At 52.3% G+C, this 19,288-nt stretch overlaps 6 protein-coding genes across 6 annotated transcripts; 2 read left to right on the top strand and 4 right to left on the bottom strand.

Annotated features, from left to right (window-relative positions):
• Positions 1-23: 23 nt before the first annotated feature.
• Positions 24-3,349, bottom strand: POX_f07525 (DNA repair protein rad16; the record flags this gene model as incomplete). Its single annotated transcript, XM_050116320.1, has 8 exons — positions 24-932; positions 988-2,080; positions 2,139-2,615; positions 2,676-2,727; positions 2,781-2,851; positions 2,911-2,998; positions 3,064-3,241; positions 3,302-3,349. The coding sequence occupies 8 exons, from the start codon at positions 3,347-3,349 to the stop codon at positions 24-26; spliced, it is 2,916 nt and encodes a 971-aa protein (XP_049966459.1).
• Positions 3,350-3,831: 482 nt separating this feature from the next.
• On the bottom strand, positions 3,832-4,096 carry POX_f07524 (uncharacterized protein; the record flags this gene model as incomplete). The annotated part of the gene is made up of 2 exons (XM_050116319.1): positions 3,832-3,893; positions 3,958-4,096. 2 exons carry the CDS (start codon positions 4,094-4,096, stop codon positions 3,832-3,834), a joined length of 201 nt encoding a protein of 66 aa, XP_049966458.1.
• A 1,346-nt stretch (positions 4,097-5,442) lies between these two features.
• Positions 5,443-7,514, top strand: POX_f07523 (uncharacterized protein; the record flags this gene model as incomplete). Its single annotated transcript, XM_050116318.1, has 3 exons — positions 5,443-5,652; positions 5,724-7,425; positions 7,483-7,514. The coding sequence occupies 3 exons, from the start codon at positions 5,443-5,445 to the stop codon at positions 7,512-7,514; spliced, it is 1,944 nt and encodes a 647-aa protein (XP_049966457.1).
• A 729-nt stretch (positions 7,515-8,243) lies between these two features.
• Positions 8,244-8,911, bottom strand: POX_f07522 (Ubiquitin-conjugating enzyme E2 N; the record flags this gene model as incomplete). The annotated part of the gene is made up of 4 exons (XM_050116317.1): positions 8,244-8,419; positions 8,503-8,634; positions 8,693-8,781; positions 8,859-8,911. The coding sequence occupies 4 exons, from the start codon at positions 8,909-8,911 to the stop codon at positions 8,244-8,246; spliced, it is 450 nt and encodes a 149-aa protein (XP_049966456.1).
• A 498-nt stretch (positions 8,912-9,409) lies between these two features.
• POX_f07521 (uncharacterized protein) lies at positions 9,410-13,776 on the top strand (the record flags this gene model as incomplete). The annotated part of the gene is made up of 2 exons (XM_050116316.1): positions 9,410-12,631; positions 12,703-13,776. The coding sequence occupies 2 exons, from the start codon at positions 9,410-9,412 to the stop codon at positions 13,774-13,776; spliced, it is 4,296 nt and encodes a 1,431-aa protein (XP_049966455.1).
• A 1,255-nt stretch (positions 13,777-15,031) lies between these two features.
• Positions 15,032-15,930, bottom strand: POX_f07520 (Peroxiredoxin Pen c 3; the record flags this gene model as incomplete). Its single annotated transcript, XM_050116315.1, has 4 exons — positions 15,032-15,211; positions 15,307-15,470; positions 15,617-15,729; positions 15,884-15,930. The coding sequence occupies 4 exons, from the start codon at positions 15,928-15,930 to the stop codon at positions 15,032-15,034; spliced, it is 504 nt and encodes a 167-aa protein (XP_049966454.1).
• Positions 15,931-19,288: the final 3,358 nt, after the last annotated feature.

Genomic DNA, 19,288 nt, shown 5'->3' with positions numbered 1-19,288 from the left:
CTTTGGTTTATAGTCATCACCGTTCAATCATCAAACACACTTTTCCGGAAAAAGGCTACAATCTTTCGTGCTGCTTCTTTTCCAACAATTGGATCCAACTGCTCCACGCTCATGTTCGCAATTTCGTGTAAATTCTCCGTTTCGAGAATAAGTCGGTCGAGTGCCTTCGGTGTGACTCCTGGCACGGCTCGAAGCATATCCTGCGGCAGTTGATTGAATATGCGATGCTCAATACCAGTTGCGGCCATGAGATCTCCAGAAGGCCCTGTGATGTCCATATCGAGACCGATCTGAACCGCGCGGAGAGGGTCGGGCTCTGCAGCATTCTTCTTGAGCTCCGCAAAGATCTCCGCCGTCTGATAGGGGGACGACGACCAGATGATTTTCAGGCGAGGGAAAGCGAGTGTCAAGAGGACGATCAAGTGCTGCGCGGATTTTGGATTCGAGGGATTGGTGTGAGCGCTGGTGCTAGAGCTGGTGGCTTGGCCTGTGGACGAGAAGCCATAGTCAGTCAAGAAAGTCGTTCCGGTCGAGATTGTTGCAAAGGCATCAAAGGTGAAGGATTTGTTCTGGTCGAATTCAATCAACAAGAGTGGTGTCTTGTAATGCTGAATCATGGTTTCAGCCTGGTTGTAAAGACGGCCATTGCGCAGCGAGGCAATCAGATCGCGAATAGATTTGCGCTCTACACAAATGTCCGGGGTGAGAATATAGTCCCCAACTGTCAGTTGGCAGGGGATGACGATCATGTTATTGCCATGCAACAGAGAAGGCAAGGCACTTCGAAACTCGCGCACGTCGACAATAACCCGAGGAGGTGCCGCGGTTGCCGCAAGTCTCCCGCCTCCCGCAATTCGAGTGTTGACGGTGCGTAGGAACTGCTCTTGTGGATCCGCGGAACTCTTGTCATGAGTCAAAGTCACAGCCATGTTCTAAGCATAATCAGTAAGGTACTGTCACTGCTCACATTCCATGAATCTCACTTACCCCTTTCTCCTTGATCAATTTCGAAAAGGAATCCTTCTCCCGACGGACTGCACTCAAGTATCGTTGTTCCTCGACAGAGCCCTCGTACGAGAGGAAGTAAACCTTTACAATTCTTCCCACGTGGGAGCTCCGGTACACCTCAACGCGCCGAATAAAAGCAGCATCCGGCTCATACATGATGATGTACCGCGGTCGAACCTCTTCCAATATATGCTCGTCCATATCGCCATCGTATGGGTGAATCATGACCAAATCATTCATCTCGTACAGTTCGTAGAAGTCCTCAGCGTCCTCAAGATCGTCGACGACAATCTCTTCTTTTTGAACTTCCTCGACCTCGGTTGGCTGGATCTCTTCAAGGAGACTGATCACTTGAGTGGGCAACTCGACGTGAGTTTGCACGCTGCTGTCGGGAACACGACTAGATGCCGAGTTCACGGCTCCTCCCCCACGTACTCGTCGACGCTTGTTGGGAGGCGGCCTAGCCTGCCGTTGGCCAAACTTGGCAGCCTCCGCTGTCTTTGTCACTTCTTCCGATTGGGATAAGTTCTTATTGACGTTTGACAATGACCTCTTCCAGTTGAGATAATCACGAAGACGACGACGCATCATCAATTCAGAAGACGATCCTTCCTCAACCAGATTATCTTTATTCTCATCGGCCCCATTGGACCCGGAAGAGACCTTAGCATGCATTGTGGCCACATACTCCCGCAGCTGCCGGCATGTGCGTTGATCGCCACACATGATCAGTATCGTGCCGTTGGAGTCTTCATTTGGGTTCATCGGATTCAAGTAGGAATCCTGCTCTATTTCTTCGAGCACTTCTCCAAGGACCTCCCATTTTGGCAGAGGCTCAAGAACGGGCTTGAGCTCCGCCGAAAAGTTGGTTGATGACCAAGAACGTGACATCTCATCCGTCATTTTGCCCTGGTAGACTCGTGATTTGGCAGTTTGGAAGAGAACGTGTGCGGCGTCGAGAAATAGCCAGGGTGAATAGTTGTGTTTGTTGGACCCAGGGGGCGGCGAATGAGCGGAAACGATTGTATCGAGGTACTTCATAAACGAGACCGCGTCATAAGTGAGTAGAGCACTGGCAGAAGATCAGCATCTGAAGGGAAGAGCCCTGGAGAAACAAAAGAAAGACGCACTGAAGTATTCCACGCAGGTCTGTCAAGTCGCTTACGATCTGCCGTGTCCTGTATGTGACGCGATGCCATATCGGATCAAGCTGTCGTCGGATGGAGACATCAAAATTTTTATGGAGGGCACTATCCAAAGTCCATTCTTCCATATCGAGACCTGTGTTGGATTTGCGAAGTTCAGCAATACTTAGCTCGACGCATTCAAGAACCGCATTCTGAATCTCGCGCATCTTGTTGCTCATTGGAACCTCCAGCTCGATCACTTCAGCCTTCCGGTTACCTTCCAAAGCCTCTGCCACAGAGACATGAAAGCGAGGCCACAAAGATGCTTTCCGTAAGAACAGATTGCGTAACATATTAGAGAGTGGAGCAAAGCCAGTCGTGAATGGTTCGGGTGAATCAGAGAAGGCTTTTAGAAAGCCCCGTTTGTTCGTCTGTCGGTAAATGCGAGTTATGAAGGCCTCCAAAGACGTTGCCATCACCCTATTCGAAATGTTAGAGACTGGACTACGACTTGGGATGAAAGAAAAAGATCGTCCATACTTCTCGGCATGCAGGATAATCATTCCTGTCACCTTCTCGGGGTCGAGAAGTTCTGGCAAAATTCAGCGACGTGTCCGCGCACGGAACAAGGGGCATTCAACATACTAGAAAGTAAATCAACAACCAGTATCCTGGATGTGACACTCAGAATGCCACCCTCGGCATATATTCGCTCTCTGCTTGCACTGTCAGTCTGGGCTTTGTACATAATCAGTCTCTCATGATTCACACCTACCGCATGGGAACCGTTGCCTTTTCAGTGTTGATCACTTTCAACCCCCGGGCAAGCGGGGACTTGCTCGTTGCATAGTGCTCCGCCAATGCTTCAAGTCCGCCGTTAGCACTGGGCAAGCTACCATGTGTAAATAAAAAAAAGGCACTTTCCTACCTTCTCCAATCCACTCATTCTCACGGTCGTCTGCGCCGACTACCAAAACAAGGTTATTTCCGGCTGCATCATAGAAATGAAGTAGATTGGTTATGAGGTGGAGAAGACCAAGCCCACGGGCCAGAATGACCAATTCATCTTCGGAACGTAGTTCAGTGAAGATCTCTTGTTGATATTGCTAGGACCCCTGGACGTCAGCACGGGCAGCTACGGATCGGGTCATCTAAGAGACACTCACCAGAGGCAATGAGAGCTTCACTGGCACCGTTGTTCTTTCTGGCGGCATGACGAGGTTCTCTATGCGCGCGTAAGAAGGAGCAGCGACTTCCAATCAGCTGAAGCATTGCCCATCTCACGTGATATGACGGCACGCGTCGATTCAGTTGCGCAAGTTGAAGGCCCTGAGCTCGTACCACGTCTGTAGTGATGTTCAGCTGAAGTAGATGTCTATTTATTTTTATCTGATTTAACAAGCCGCCTACGTGTAGCTTAATCATACATAAATTGTGGTATAAGTAACACATTTATGTCATGGGATGTGTCGTAATACTGTAGAGTGAAGGACTAAATGGAAGATTTACCCCGGAGTCGGTACAGGGAATCGTAGTGTGGGCCAAAACGCTCCATCTCTCTCCCTCCCCCCCTCTCTCTCTCTCTACACAAGGCATGACATAGACCTTTTCTGGAATCTGATAACATTACACAAATGAGAATACTAGGGCATTATAGAGACATCTCTTGAGTGGCGGCCGGTTGCAGGTTATTCCGTCACTTGTTTAACTCTTTCATCCGGGCCTCAGTCTCTTCTCTCGAGGCCTTGGGTGGCATCTCTAATTCGAGAAGTTAGCCATGGTCCCAACCTTAAGTCCCTCCGTCAGCTTGTAGGCCCCTTACCATCAGGGATTTGAGGGCCCTTTGAAAGGTGGTCTGCAGCAGTGGCTTTGTCGCGCTGCTCGCCGGATTTGTTCTGGCTCTCTGTGGAGCCCTTCTTAGAGGCCGACGGGAAATCGGATGCTTCGGGAATCACAGGCATGTTGGAGAAGATTCAGGTGGTTGACAACCAGTAGGTAAGAAAAGTGGATGGTCTGATATCAGTGTTCAGGCTATTCTTGATCCAGCAGAACAGTGATCGAGAATATTTTAAGTGGGAGTGGTTGTATCGTTTATGCAAACGAGACCTTTTACAAGGAGATTGTTCGCTTGATATACACCACGCGAGAGGACGAGAATGACGTCAGCGGTCTGGCTGACTCGACTTGATGTCGCAAGGACAACGGGATCTGGCAGGCTCTTGACCAGCGTGCCCGCCTTGCCGTCATTCATGAGTAGGTGGATGGTCATCTCCAACACCGGCGAATGGTGGATGAGATTCGTGTCAAACAGCATTAGGTTTATAATCAGATACTGTTCAAGAAATGCCAGTCTCCATGGTGTCACTGTTTAGTTACACGTCGGTCAGCCACTTGCAGATATCGCGACTTTCTTCCATGTGAGAATACATCCCAGCCGTGGTGCAATGTGACAAAGTGATATCCTCACATTACAATTGATGGAACATCGTCGGGCTTCTATCCCTACCTGAAGGGGGTATCTATTGATTGAAGGACCTCAATCGATCCAACACTAGGCCAGTGACAACACCTCAAGGTGTCCTTGATATCGCTAGAGAAGGATGTGACCGACGTATGGCGGAGACCTGCTTCTCCGAGACTTGAATTCTCTACCTCAATACTGAATGCATGACGCCCGACGGAACTGCCCAGAAGCTCCCGGCTGAAAGGGTCGGCTGAGACGTCAAGCATCAAGGAGTATGATTTCGATAAGATCCCACCAAAACAAACCATCCGGATGAATTGCGTGGATTGGTGGTAATTCCAATATCCTGAGCTCCAGACCACTGAAAGCCTAACCCACAAATTGAGTCCTCTCACTGACAGGTGGATTTTGATCGGTCATCTCCAATTTGCATCTGGTACATTGAGGATACCACGTGCCTTGCGGGAGCTTAGCGCCCCAGCCCAAGTGCTTCCGGCGTACTGCGCCCCCACCAACGATGCCAGCCATTCTTCCCGACTCACTCAATCCTCCCCGCGATTCTCAACCCCCTCAAGGCAACCGCCGGTCGGCTTCCTACCAATTCGTTCACCGTCGCCTGTGGAAGCTGTCGACTTGTGTTCACTTCATATCCCATCTGTGCTCTAGGTCCAACCCTTTCCGGTCCGTCTGTTCTCCGACTCGTCGGCGTGCAAAGTTGGGACCAGGCATCCAACCGCCGCCCTCCGACCCGGCTGTCATGCGCCTCAAACCACCTCAAATCGAGCCGCAGTTTCACAATTCAAGACTCCTGATCAGTCAATCTCGGGTCATTTTTGATTCATCATGCCGTCCATTCTGACTGATGCCGACAAGGAAACTGTCAAGCGACAGGTGCCCAAGCCTGCCAACAAGATCCTCGCAGTAGCTGTCGCGCGACTCTACGTGGCATACCCTGACCCTCAACGATGGACTTATACCGGCGTCCAGGGCGCCGTAGTGCTTTGCAACGATCTTGTTGGCCGGACTTTTTGGTTGAAAATCGTCGACGTCTCGGTAAGAGCCAAGCTCCCGGGTTGGTTGAGAGTCTCTCCCTCGTTCCTTCATACTGACACTGGACGGTGCAGCCTACAGGAAAGGGTGTCATATGGGACCAGGAAATCTACGACAATTTCAGTTACAACCAAGATCGGACTTTCTTTCACACCTTCGAGCTGGAGGATTGCTTGGCAGGCCTTTCATTCGCCGATGAAAAAGAAGCAAAAACATTCATCAAGAAGGTCATGGAGCGTGAGAAGCACGCGAGCAAAGAGACCAGCAAAACGCCTTTCGCGTCTTCTCGAGGACAAGGACCTGCGCCTGTGACAAACGGCAAGGGGATTGGACGATCAATCTTCGGCAGTCTGTTGCATCGTTCAAGCCCAGCTCCAAGTGCTGTGCCTTCCCCAGCTCCAGTCCCGGCTCCAGCGCCATCAATACCCGTTGGCCCACCCCCCGTGCTGACCCCTAGCGCACCGTCAGCCAAAGGGAACTTGCCGTTCGATATCAATGACCCCACCCAGAAGGGTCTTCTTGACGAGTTACTGCAAATGGGTATCACTGAAGACCAGATCGCCGACAATTCTGAATTCATCAAGTCCTGGATCGCCCAGAAGCAAACCGCTGCTCAGCCGTCCCCGGCGACGAGTGATCACGAGAAACCGCGAGCGCCTCCACCACCTCCACCGGGTGCACCAGCACCCAAGATGACCTCTCTGGCGCCTCAAGATACAGGCACGAGCTCGGCAAGTCGACGGGGACCACCTCCTCCACCTCCGCCGTCAAGGAAGAGCCGCTCCGATGCGGCAGAGGAACCAGCCGCGCCTCCTCGCGAACCCTCTCCGCCCCCAGCACCCACTCGGATATTCCGCGCACCTCCTCCGATTGCAGATGCGGGCAAATATGCGGAGCCCGCGGGGCCTGCTCCGCCACGACGACCACGCGCGACCTCGAGCGTTACACCGGGCCCTCCCCCTCCTCCCCGACCTCCCAAGACACCGATGGACGAGGCGCCGAGCCAGCCTACGAGCCGGTTTGGAGTACCCCCCCCATTTACGGGCGATCGCAAAGTCTCCGCTCCGCCGGCACCGCCGAGCCGCAGCCCAGTGCCTGGCGGTCCTCCACCACCGCCGCCTCGTACGTCTAGCCCAGCAGCACCGCCTCAGCTGCCACCGAAAGTTCCCAATGGTGCACCACAATTCGGACTCCCTCCACCACCACCAGCCCGAAGCTCCGTTCCTCCTCCCCCGCCTCCGCCTCCTCCGCCAGGACCTCGCCCCTCATCAGTTGCTCCTTCTGCGCCTGGTCCCCCTCCTCCACCCCCGCGAGGTCCAGCTGCTGCTCCTCCTGCCCCTCCTCCACCACCACCAGGTCGAGGCGGGCCTTCCATGCCACCTCCACCTCCTCCTGGCGGGGCATCTATACCTCCACCACCACCGCCTCCCAATCGTGCTGGACCAGGAGTTCCTCCTCCGCCACCACCTCCCTCCGGTGGTGCAGGAGGACCCCCTCCACCCCCAGCTCCTGCTGGTGGAGCTCCGCCATTGCCTCCGACTACTGGTGGAAGAGATGATCTTCTTGCAGCCATTCGTGGTACCGGTGGCGTTGGTGGTGGTGGCCTTCGCAAGGTCAAGGACTCTGAGAAGAAGGACCGTAGCGCAGCCATGGTGCCCGGCGGTGCGGCTGAATCGTCAGCGGCGGCATCAAGCTCCGGTGGTGCTCCCCAAGGTGGTCTTGCCGGTGCTTTACAAGATGCCCTCAATAAGAGAAAACAGCGAGTCAGTGGCAGTGGTAAGTTCTTTGGCCTCAATTCCGCATCACCAGCTCGGTACTGATTCTTTGACATAGATGATGAGAAAGATGACAATGACGACTGGTGAGCAATCAAGTCACTCAATAGGTCGTAATCTCTTTCGAAGAAAAGCCTGCGGCTCAATGGTCATGTTTTGCTATGATAATGCATCGCATTCCTGCCTTTGGGTGAATGGATTGCTCAAAAGTCAACCCGCTAGCCTCAGCCTTCAGTCTGAACAAGGACGGCTCTACTGTACATATACCTTTGGTAAGATAGACGAGCAACAGCTATATAGTCACTCTGCAATCCAGGCCTCAGGTACCAATTTCTCGGTCACATACGTGTACAGCTTAGTGGTTCGGAGTGTAGGTTCGCGCGACAGTCCGGTAGATATCCTTATCGTTCATGAATACTTTGATGAGATTGATAATGCTCTCACGGTGTGTCGAACAACAAGGTATTTAGTAATGATGTAAAAAATGCAGGAGTACGTGTGTGAACTAGTGAATTAATCCCTCGAGTCTGAAAGGCTTATCATCAATCCATGGACTGCGACGCTCTGCAATCGACATGACTACTACCAATCTCTCCCGCACAAGAAGTGTATCTCGTGTGTCGACTGAGCGCAGTGGGCCTACAATTCCACGCCATGGAGGTATACATGAATCACTTATGGGCTTATGGGAAAGAAGAAAAAGCCAGACCGGTGCGTGAGGATACGACCAGACTTGTTCCTATCCGACAGTTCTTCAGGCCCTGGATGACTCTGATTTCGGTGTCTTTTGATCGTGGTCACGTAGAAATTTTATTTCATCTAAGCCATAGCATGTGTACGGGTCCACTCCTTGGCTGTCTGAATGGCTGCCGGCTCATCATCTTTCCAGCGCTGGGCAACGTCGTTGGCAAGGGGGTCATCGGGGTTGGGAGCACCGAGTAGTGCCTGGATGGAGAGCAGGATCGTGCGAATTTGGAGAGCAGGCGACCAGTTGTCTGTAACAGCAAAGAATAACAAAAACGGTCAAAATCAAAGCAATTCAATTATCGGCCAGGCACAGGGCACAGGGTATTCTTACTCTTCAGAACGTCCAAGCAAATGCGGCCCAGACGATCAATATTGGGGTGATAGATTTTGGTCAGGAAACGAATCTTGGGCGGAGTCATGGGATAATCATCGGGCAAGAACAGCTCCAGGCGGAAAATGCCACCTAGTGCTTTTCGTGAGTATTTGGGACGAAAGAGTGAATGTGTTCCAGGTGAACATACCCTCATATGGAGATTGGGCGGGACCGTGAATGGAGACATCAAAGTATCGCAAGTTATCTTCATGGGGAACGGCATTAATTCCGGGAACACTATCACCCATGTGAAGACGATCGAGTCAGTCGCGGTACATGCAGAGTTACGAGGACAGCTTCACGAGTGTTCTTACGGCTCTGCCATGAGACGTTCCGTCTCTTTGATAATGCGCTTGGGCAAAGCCATGCTGGATTTATTTATGCGGAAGACGAAGGATGACTGAGAGGAGAGAGAGGGAGACAAGAAGAAAGCCCGTGGTACGGTGGATAGCGATACCTGCGGGATGAATGGCAAGAAAGTGTTTGGAATGGTGTCAAGTCTTCGACTCGAGGCTTGGGAGGGTCCAACGGGGACTTTGATGGGTCTGAAATCCGAGTCAACAACAGAACGTCCAGGAAGCGGCCGAGGGGCACTGCATCGCGGGGTTCTGCGGATGGCCGTAGCTGCCGTGCTGCTCCTCAGGTGGATACAGTTGCGCCACAGCCCCAGCCACAGCCCTCCGTTCCGTTATCGCGCCTGGCTTTCCTTGGGCACGCGAGATACTGAGATCAAGACATGTTGTGTGCTCCCATGTAATGAAAGAACAGGGGTCAAAACTCTTGGACAGATCGGCACTACGGCTGGAAGACCTGGCCATCTCGTAAAGGCCTGTCGTGGTCGGGACGGCCGATCCCCGCTGTCACGATGTCAAGCTCGATGGAGCCTCGGCCACTCACGTCGGCCTTTGAAAGTCCGACGTTCGATGAGGACAGTTCCTTTCATGTGGAACAGCCGGTTGGTTCCATGTCCATATCTCCCTGTGGACGTGATGTAGTCCTGGCATCCAAGGAGGGTCTCCATGTCATCGACCTGGATTCTCCGTATTCTCCACCGCGATATCTTCCTCACCACACTCCCTGGGAGGTCGCTGATGTGCAATGGTCGCCCTTTGCTTCGCGTGACTACTGGGTGGTCAGCACTTCCAATCAAAAGGCTCTGGTCTGGAATCTGGCCACGAAAACATGGCAAAATTCAATCCAATATGTCTTGCATGCTCACTCACGAGCCATTACCGACATCAATTGGTCCGCCTTCCATCCCGACGTTCTGGCCACTTGCGCGGTCGACAGCTTTGTTCATTGCTGGGATTTACGCACTCCTTCTAGGCCTGTCATTTCCTTTTCGGACTGGTTTACTGGCGCCACGCAAGTCAAATGGAATCGACAGGATCCGCATGTGATTGCAAGCTCGCACGATCGTTATCTGCGCATCTGGGATGACAGAATGGGCGCCTACCCGATCAAATCGATCGAAGCTCACGACACCAAGATCTACGGTGTGGATTGGAACCGCGTAAGGCGAGGCGCTCTTGCCACATGCTCGTTGGACAAGACCATCAAATTCTGGGATTACACGACAGATACGGAAGTTCCAGAGAAGTTGATTCGTACGCCATTTCCGGTGTGGCGAGCTCGGAATACACCCTTTGGATGGGGAGTACTAGCGATGCCGCAAAGAGGCAACAGTGACCTGCACCTCTACAGCCGACGAGCAGGCGAGGGGAGCAACCCGGAGGATGATCTGCCTCTTGTCCACAGCTTCCCAGGGCACAAGGGCCAAGTGAAGGAGTTTCTGTGGCGCCCACGTGGAGGTGTCGTGGACGGTGTCGACAATCGGGAGTTTCAACTTGTCACTTGGGGAACCGACCGCGAGCTGCGTCTGCACAGAGTAGACCCCGAAATCCTGTCTCGGGTCGGGTATGAAAAAGGAAAGTCCTTTATATCAACGCGCCATGTGACACGTTTAGGTGCGGTTTATCGAAGCTTCAGGGACGTCAACTCAGATTTGGATGTTGAAGAAACTGATTGTGTTTCTTCAGTCAGTCCAAATCATGCGAGTACTCCGTATCCCGGTAGTCCGGGAATGAACGCCATCTCGGTCTCACATGCCAGGCCGTGGTCGCATAACCCGGTAGACACTCGCATGGGGATGCAGCCGCGTTCAAACTTGCGTGCTGACACTAACCCGATCGCGTGGATGCGCGGGGTGAAGATTTCCGGCTGGGACATTGAGACGCTGGGCGATGAAATCAGCCACGTAGGGGAGAAATTCACCAAAGTTGCATTTGAGTCGGTTGACGTACGACAGAGAAAGATTTCGATATCGCTGAACGGTCCCTGGGGCGGGGATGGTTCATCTCTCTTTCTCAAGGTTGACATCAAGTTCCCCGTCAGCTATCCGAAGACAGCCATTCCCACGTTCAACTTTCAAAAGACGGCGGCTGTGACAGATGAGCTGTCTCAGAAGCTCAGAGGAGATTTAAGAACAATAGCCGAGACTTTCATGTCCAAGAAACGGGGCTGCTTGGAAGGTGCCGTGCGCTATCTCCTGGGCGAGAGCAGTCTCGAGGATAGTATCGCCTGGATTTTGGGCGAGACGGGTGAAAATGTCAAATCACCCGTCGGCGGCGAGCTGGAGGGGGAATCCAGCGATGAAGACGAAGTGGGTATGACTCAAAGTCAAGAATTAGGGATGAGCTCGGATATGCTTCGACCCGTCAACGCCAATGTGATGGTGCCTGTGGCCAAGGCCTGCGGCGCATTGTGGGCCAACGATGGCCGCCTCGTCTGCTTCTTCCCTCCCAAAAAGGACAAATCGATCGAGCTGTTTGAAAGCATCGGGTTCAAAGAAATGAGCCGCCTATCCAGATCAGACAAGGTTTTTGAAGGCTTTGGGAGGTTGCAGACGAGCTCCCCGGGCCCGCGCGTGACAGGCACCGTGGCGAGCACTGACGATGGTGCATCGGACTACTCTGACGACTCATACTCCGAGACCTCGAGCTCTTCGGGATCATCGGATATCATTTCAGGTTTACCGGCGCGCTTTCAAGAATCTCAAACCTGGCGCAGCGCCGGTAGCACGGGGGTTTATAGACCAAGGTCGACGGACAATTCTCAGCGATCGATTGGAGGGGTCGTCGCAACCAAAGCATCCGAGAACCCTCGAAATGTGGTTTCGATTCACGATCTCAACGATCTGTTGCCTGTGAAGCGGGAGCTGGCCAGCAAGTATCGGGTTTGCGGCCAAGGAACAGACGCATGTGCCCACAATGCTGCCGTTGCCTTGGATGCTGGATGCTTCGAGTTGGCTCAGATCTGGGGTCTTGTGAAACTGGTATTGCAGGCTCACCAGACGCAGCTGTCGTCGGGAGACATGCCAGTGGGATCAGCCCGGCTACTAAAGGGCGCTGATGGAGTTTTGGCCACGCCTTTATCCGAGAAAGGCAAGCTATACAGAGAGGTCGCGGGCAGTGTGATTCGATGGGGCAATCATCCCATGGGAAGCCACTGGCTGATTCCTGCTCTATTCGATCATTTTGAACGCATTGGGGATGTTCAAATGGTGGCCATGCTTTCTTGTGTACTGCTCGGACCAAGTCAGCAAGCTGAAGCCCAGAAAAGATCGGAGCCTCGCCTTGAAGAGCAAGCAGCATTCTCGCTGGACTTTTCTTCGGTTGCTTCCACCATACAAAACATCAAGTCTGTAGCTGCTACTCCGGCTTCATCGTTCCCTCGCGAGTCCCAACACCTCCAACACCTTGCGCCTCAACCGTCGGCGCGTTCCTCCGGTGAGACTTGGCGATTGGAGTCCACTCCTCCTTTCTCGACCGGGACCACCCCACCCATGACATCTCGCCCACAAGGTATCTCGAGTGACCGAAAGGCTCCGAGTCACAACGTTTCCATTGCAGCCTCCCCTGAACAGCAATCCCAGCCACGAAGCGGGTCCGGCTTTGGGTCCGCACTCGCGTCATCGTTCTCGCGCTCATTCACCTTTGGGCCATCCTCCACATCTCCGCCTACCAGTACTTTCAGCAAGAAGAAGTCAATCATTCGGCAGAGTTCTGGCGTGACTAGTGCACCGGCGGTATGTTATGTGTCCCGTGTTTGAACGGCTTGTTTCTTTCGCCGTGATCCTCCCTGCTAACTTGCCAACAGGCATCGTCCGAGACTGACAGCGAACGCCCACCTCAACGAGTGAAGCCCGCCGTCCGCTCCAAGGTCACGCTCAAGAATCAAACTGCGTTTGATAGTCATGCTCACGCTGCCTCGGAATCTTTACTGGATCGAAACAAGTTTCAGTTGTACCATTCGTACCGCGCTGCGTATGCTGAACTCCTATCGACATGGGGGTTGCACCTGCAGCGGAGTGAGATGTTGAAAATCGGGGCGATCTTTTCTGCCCTGGAGGATGATCCGAAAAACAGCCGTTATCACAGCGCCCAACAGCCCACTCCGACTCCTTCCCTGCCCGAGGTGACCCCGACTGAACAATTGCCGCAGGCGCTCCAGGGCCTGGATCTCCAGCGCCACTGTACGAACTGCGGTCATGCTCAAAAATCTTCCATTTTTGCTCCTTCCATCATGCCCGAGACACCCAATAAGCGATCCCGTCGAGCGAAGAAGACTCTCTTGAAATGCTCCAATTGCAAACCTCGCTATCCGCTTCCCACTCGGACTTCTTGCGTCATTTGCGGTGAAGTCCCCGACACGATGCTGGTGCCGTGTTTGGGCTGTGGCCACGCGAGCTGCTTCCCTTGCCACCGTCGCTGGTTCTCCAGCCCAATCAATCGGCGCGGGAATCCCACACCATCACCCTTAGCTTCACTCACGCTTCCCACGTGCCCTCGCGGTTGCGGCTGCCAGTGTTCCGATTTTGTGATGGTCCAAGCGCCCATGCCCGTGTGCGACCCTCCCACGACATCTCGAGTGCATTCAGATGGCCCGGAAGTTGAGGCGGCTCAACGGCGCCTGGCGATGCGGGAGAAGGCGCATCGGCGTCGTCAATCAGAACCCTTATCTGGCCGCGAATCCAGCGGTCGCAACTCCCCCGTTGCCAAGGGTGGTGCCATCCAGCCGCAGGTTGATCTGGATGTGTGGCAGGAATCCTCGCCCTTTGCATCTCTCGCCAGGGGCATGGGCGGTGGGTTGAGTCAAGGCTTGCGATCCAAGGACGATCGCAAGAAGAATCGGTCGGTTGCCATTGCGGCGCCCAAGAGTCGAGGGAAATGACTTTGATGCACCGTCTCTGACAATCGTGCCGATGATTAAACCTGTGCAATGATCCCTCTTGTCAACCTTTTCTTTCCTTTTTCCTCCCTCCCCTCTTTCTTTTCTTTCTTTCTGATGGCTTTACTTTGGCGTTTGGAATATCCCAGTAACTCCCGCTTTATACCACAATTGCATCGATGAATGAGTCTTTCTACACAGCTATATCTAGTCTCTAGCAGCAGTGTTTTTTTTGCATATCAAGAACATCCGTTCCTAGAATTAAAAATAATTCAACAGCAGTGCCTAACCACCTGTCTACTCACCCCAGTGATATATGATTACAAAGACACCATCATCTCGTAGTACCTACCCCAATCAGCCCAGTACACACCACATGGATCCTAATAGACCCCACCCACCATTCCCGAAAAATCTCCTCTATACGTTCCTCCTTTCCTTCCCCCCCCCCACCAGCCGAACATGGCATGTCCACCTCGGACCCTGATCCCTGATCGGAAAGTGGTCGGTTAGCATGTCTGACTAGCGGGAGGCCCGGGGGGGGGGGGGGGGGGGGGGGATTGCTTTGACCTGTTCTCGGCAACCTTATGGAGGGCACGTCTAGTGGGAAGATGCGTCGCCAATCAGGTGTTGACGGGAGGAGAGTATGGATGGTCTCTACTCTCTATCTCTAACATATTAGGGATACATTGTTACATTGTTCTATGGTGAGAGGGGTGAAATGACATGTTAGGGTGTAGGAGTATCCTAGATACTACGTATTACTACGTATATATACTCTGTCTATCAAGGATCGAGTAGGTGTATGGAGAGTACTTTTTATGGACGCAGGCGGGAGTACATCGGGTGCTTGTAGAGTGGTGATATATATGGTACATGTAGCGGTATCTACTGCGACGTACCTAGTAGGTTACGGAGTTGATATTATCAGAGGCAAGATCATTCGAGTTTCGTCATAGCTTCGTGATGATGTATTTCTAATCTATGATAGTCGACGCAAACCAGGCAACATGGCACACAGGGTTGGGAAGGGGGTGTAAAAAATGAGAGAGAGAAAGGAGGGGGGGTGGGGATGCAAGATGCACGAATTGGTCAATAATCAAATGCGCCCATCTAATAATCTATGCCCATTGAGAGCTCTATGTGTGCGCCAAGTCGTGGAAAGCGGTCGACCGAGTGGGAGGGGAAGAAAGGTAGGGAAGAGGGAGAACGAGAGAAAGGATGAGAAGGAGGACTGATCATCCCGCCCAACACACGCTTACAGCTGCTTGTAGACGTGGTCGGCAGAGGTGACCTCCAGGACATTCTTAGCAGCCTCCTTGGCGGCGTAGGTGACCTTGCCGTGGTCGATGACGATGGCGTAGCGGTAGGTACGGCCCTCAGCATCAGCCCAGCCAATGCTCTTGGAGAACTTGGCCTCGGGGTCGGAGAGGAACAGCTGAAGAGGGGAATTTGATGTCAGCATGAAGAAGATATTACATGTAAAGGGAAATGATTCAAGATCGAGAAGGAAGTAGAAGGGGGACAACATACAATGTCGTCACCGGTGACGCCGTTGGCCTTGCCCCAGGCGCTCATCACGTAGGCATCGTTGTAAGCGAGGACGGCAACGACGTCGACACCCTTGGCACGGATCTCAGGGAGCTTCTGGATGTACTCGGGGACGTGGTTGGCAGAGCAGACGGGGGTGAAAGCACCTGCAATTTCAACTAGAGTCAGCAGGAGAATACATGACGGTCACTGTCCACCTTCCGCCTTCAACCAGTTGCATCACCAAGGCACCAGAGGAGAAACAGAAGATAGGAAGAGGGGGGTGAGGACAATCTTCGAGGGAGTCACGAACCGGGCAGAGCGAAGAGGATGACCTTCTTGTCAGCCCACTCCTTGGAGGCGTGGTAGTTGATGGGGATACCGCAGGAGGTGATCTCGCTGGACTCCTCCGCCCACGGGATGTAGCTGTTGAATGATGGATCAGTAAACCAGTCGGTCCACGACGAGATGGAAAGGCAAGAATTGGAGGAGGCTAAGCACAAGACGGGAGGGAAGAGGGAGGGGGGGGAGTGAAAAGAAGAGAGTACAACAAGGCAATTTTTCGGGTGGTAGCACATACGAGAAGGTCACGTCCTGGGGGAAGCTGTCACCGGCCTTGAGAGACATGTTTGCAAGATTGATTGGTGAAGAGAAGAGAGAGAGAGGATAGAAGATCAGAGACTCGGAGTGATAGTCGAGATTGGGGGATGAATTGATAAGAGAACGAGGGGCAATCCGCGGCTTTAATATTCCGCGAGGACTGGCGGCGAAACAACAGCCTTCGGGAATAGAAACGCATATGACGAATAAGAGTGGGCACGGTGGAGTTATCGTGCGAAAGTGATCAGACAAGAAATCCCGCTAGACAAATCACGTCCCGGAGAGCCGTTGGGTCCGATCCATAAGGTGATCCGAAGAAGAAAGATACCGAACCGCATGGATTAGCAAAATCGCCCGGCGAGAACCTTGACCGCTGGGTCGCTGACTGATGAAGACCGTTCAGGACCGGCCTCTGAGCAATCTTGAGGATTCTGGGCGCCAGCCATAAGCTTGCGATGCGGACAGTGTCGAGGTCTCGCAGGCCGATGTGCTATGTCAAGGCTCCAGTCAGACCTCGTCTCTTATTATTTTCTCCAGTCTGGTACAGTCTATCTTATTCAGAATCACTCATGGGTGATCAGTTGATGACTCCTCCCATGGTTTCCAACGATCCCGGCCTGCGAGTCCTCCAGCCTTGTCGTCGATGATGTCCAGATCCAGTCCAGACCGCTAGGAAATGTGGCAGCGAATGGAAACCACAAGGGGATGCATAAGCCGCATGAGTCACGTGGTGTCATGCGGACCGGGACGCTGTGTAGCCTGGCTTGTAAGGCTTCCACGTCTGCTCCCTCCCCTCACGCTGGGATTGGTTTGTGTTCCTTTTTCCTACATGCTCGTTTACCTTGGGACAAAGCACCGGTCTGCTCTCCATTCCTGGTGGACAGTCGACAGGGAATGATTGAAATTTGCAGATGAGACAATGAGAGACGCCCAAGTGTATGACAGGGAAAGGCAGACCTCTCAAGTCTAAAAGGGCTGTTCATTCTCTCTTCCTCTGACCTTGTTCAGTTGGCTCTAGACAAGACAATGAGAGATGTGAATACGAGCGAGTCTGGACTCGGGAGCAGTAGCGACCCTCAACCGCCGATAATTCACCTGGGCAGCACCCTCGAGACTACCAATTGCTTTGTCCATTGTCACTCTTTGTGTGAGGATGGATCATGGAAACCGTACCCCAGGCAGCCTTGTTCTATGTTGGCAGTGAAAGAACCACGAGCCGGCAACCGGTCGCCCTGGATTTCAGATTATATCAAGCTACTACGGCATGCCTATTCAATGGTTTCATCCAATCTTGTAGTACATAATATAAACATCCAGATCTCACAGCCAAGTATTCTCTTTTTCTGATCTATGAACAACTTCTAGACCACGTCCCGCCTTTCTACTACTTGAGTGTATTACTCACCGACATATCCATCTACCATTAAACACCACGGTGCCAAAAGAACCCGCTCCCCCCTCGACAACGTGTACAAGGCTATCAGATCTGCTACATAAGCAGAACCTCCAAATGCCCACCGACTAATGATGTGTCATCTCATAGTCATGGATCATTCCAGCCAGTTTGGCTGTGGCCATGTATGTGTCACCGGAATTGGCAAATGCGACAAGGCCGTACAGCGACCGGATCAACAGCCGTGTGTGATTGTCACCCAGAGACGATTCAGGCCCTACTCACAGGTTTGGCGCAAGTACATGATCTACGTGGGTCGGACGCTCCCGAAAGTTGCGGGACCATGTGAGGCGTGCCAGGATGATGGATGGCCTAACTTCTTTTGAGGATACGGCAGAGATGAAGCGAATGAACCACATTATGATGGCTTCATTTCATCCATGACATTTAATCTTTATCCTGTAGGTCGGATCAAGGTCGAGCCTACTATTGATTTATTTTATGGCTGAGAATGCTAGGTTGAGGGGCGGGAACCCCGGTGGTATAATGTCGAAGACGATCCTACCCGACAGAGACATATATGGCAGCACGTCCGGCACTCTGCAAAGATCCCCCTCCACCAACTTCAGGGTTCACTCACGTCTCCACAGACGGGCTACCCTAGTACATACTCAGATGAATGGGCAATTTGGTACTGATCAAATCATCACTTATATATTGGATTAGCTAGGCAATGTTCATCTTGACTTCAATTCAAATAGTGGCAGGTCTCGCTACCACTATGACCCTTGAAGCTGGATGTTAAGGTTGTTTTCTTTTATTCTGGAAATTATATACAAATCATGTCGATGTACGTACTGGAGTAGTCTCAAGATGATCGAATTTAATCATTCTTTGGGCCGCGTTAGAAAATCTTGTGGTAGGGAGAGTCCACAACATTGACAACATCTCCGGAGTCCTAGCGCTGGTGCGAAGTCACTTCATGTTGCGGCCTGACTCTCGGTGCCCCTCAGCAAGGTACTGGACTCAATCCTCCTACAGAACCTTGAAAGGGGCTTACACAGCGGATGTGTGAAGGACGAAGGGACCCCGATTGACATCAGAAAAGGGCTCTCAAACATGGCTAAAAATAACAAACAGTATGTTCCAGACAATCTGTTGACTGTTCACGTCATTTCCATGTGTTGCACAGAATTTCACAGAGATTTTTTCACGTGTAGTCACGAGAGAAAGAAACCCAAAGAACCCTTGACTTGAACTTGGCGCCTGTCTATCCCTTCTCACTGGGCAATTCATGAAGGGGGCCTCTGTTTGTGCCTGATCAGTGCCGGGGGAATAGAACCTAGCACGGACTTTGCAGTGAAGATCATCTGTATTGATGCAAGGGGTTCCCGAATTCTCGAGAATCGACATCCTTTTGCACGCTTTACCCGCACACCTCGGGTGGATTTATTCAGTAATGAGATGAGATAGGTAACCAGGCTGGTCAGATGGCACTAATTCTTGGGAAGCCAGGTTTGAGTGAGCATGCTAGATAACGGGACTCGAGATCTGATATAGAGGTCTAGCTGTGATTGACTTTGAGGTATGACAGTAAGATTTGCCGGGGACAAGAGACCTTCAATTCCCAGTTCAGTCAGGCGCTTGGAGCTACGCGTGTATATGGATACTTCAATGTCCCACAGAGGGTGATAACCTTATACCTATGAATTGCTTAGGTTTGATTGATCCTTTCAGGTAAACCCCAGCCCTAATGTGAGAGGATTAGATGGGTAGTGCCCGTTCCCAACGTTTTCCTCGGATTGACCGGAGATAATGGGAGACGTTGGTTCTAGGGAGGGAAGCCACATGCAGTTTTTTGTACAGCGCTGAAAATTCTGGCTAGTTTGGGGGGATTTAGTTCCATTGAGAAATTGAGAATATATACTTGGGAAGTAAATGGAGTCCTACTAGTCGATGGAGAAGTGAGGACTACTGTTTCTGGCTCCAGCG

This window comes from Penicillium oxalicum, chromosome VI (genome assembly GCF_001723175.1).
Source record: "Penicillium oxalicum strain HP7-1 chromosome VI, whole genome shotgun sequence".
Classification (NCBI taxonomy): Eukaryota; Fungi; Ascomycota; class Eurotiomycetes; order Eurotiales; family Aspergillaceae; genus Penicillium; species Penicillium oxalicum.
The sequence above is the reverse complement of the archived record's forward strand: the minus strand, read 5'-3'. Positions and strand labels throughout refer to the sequence as shown.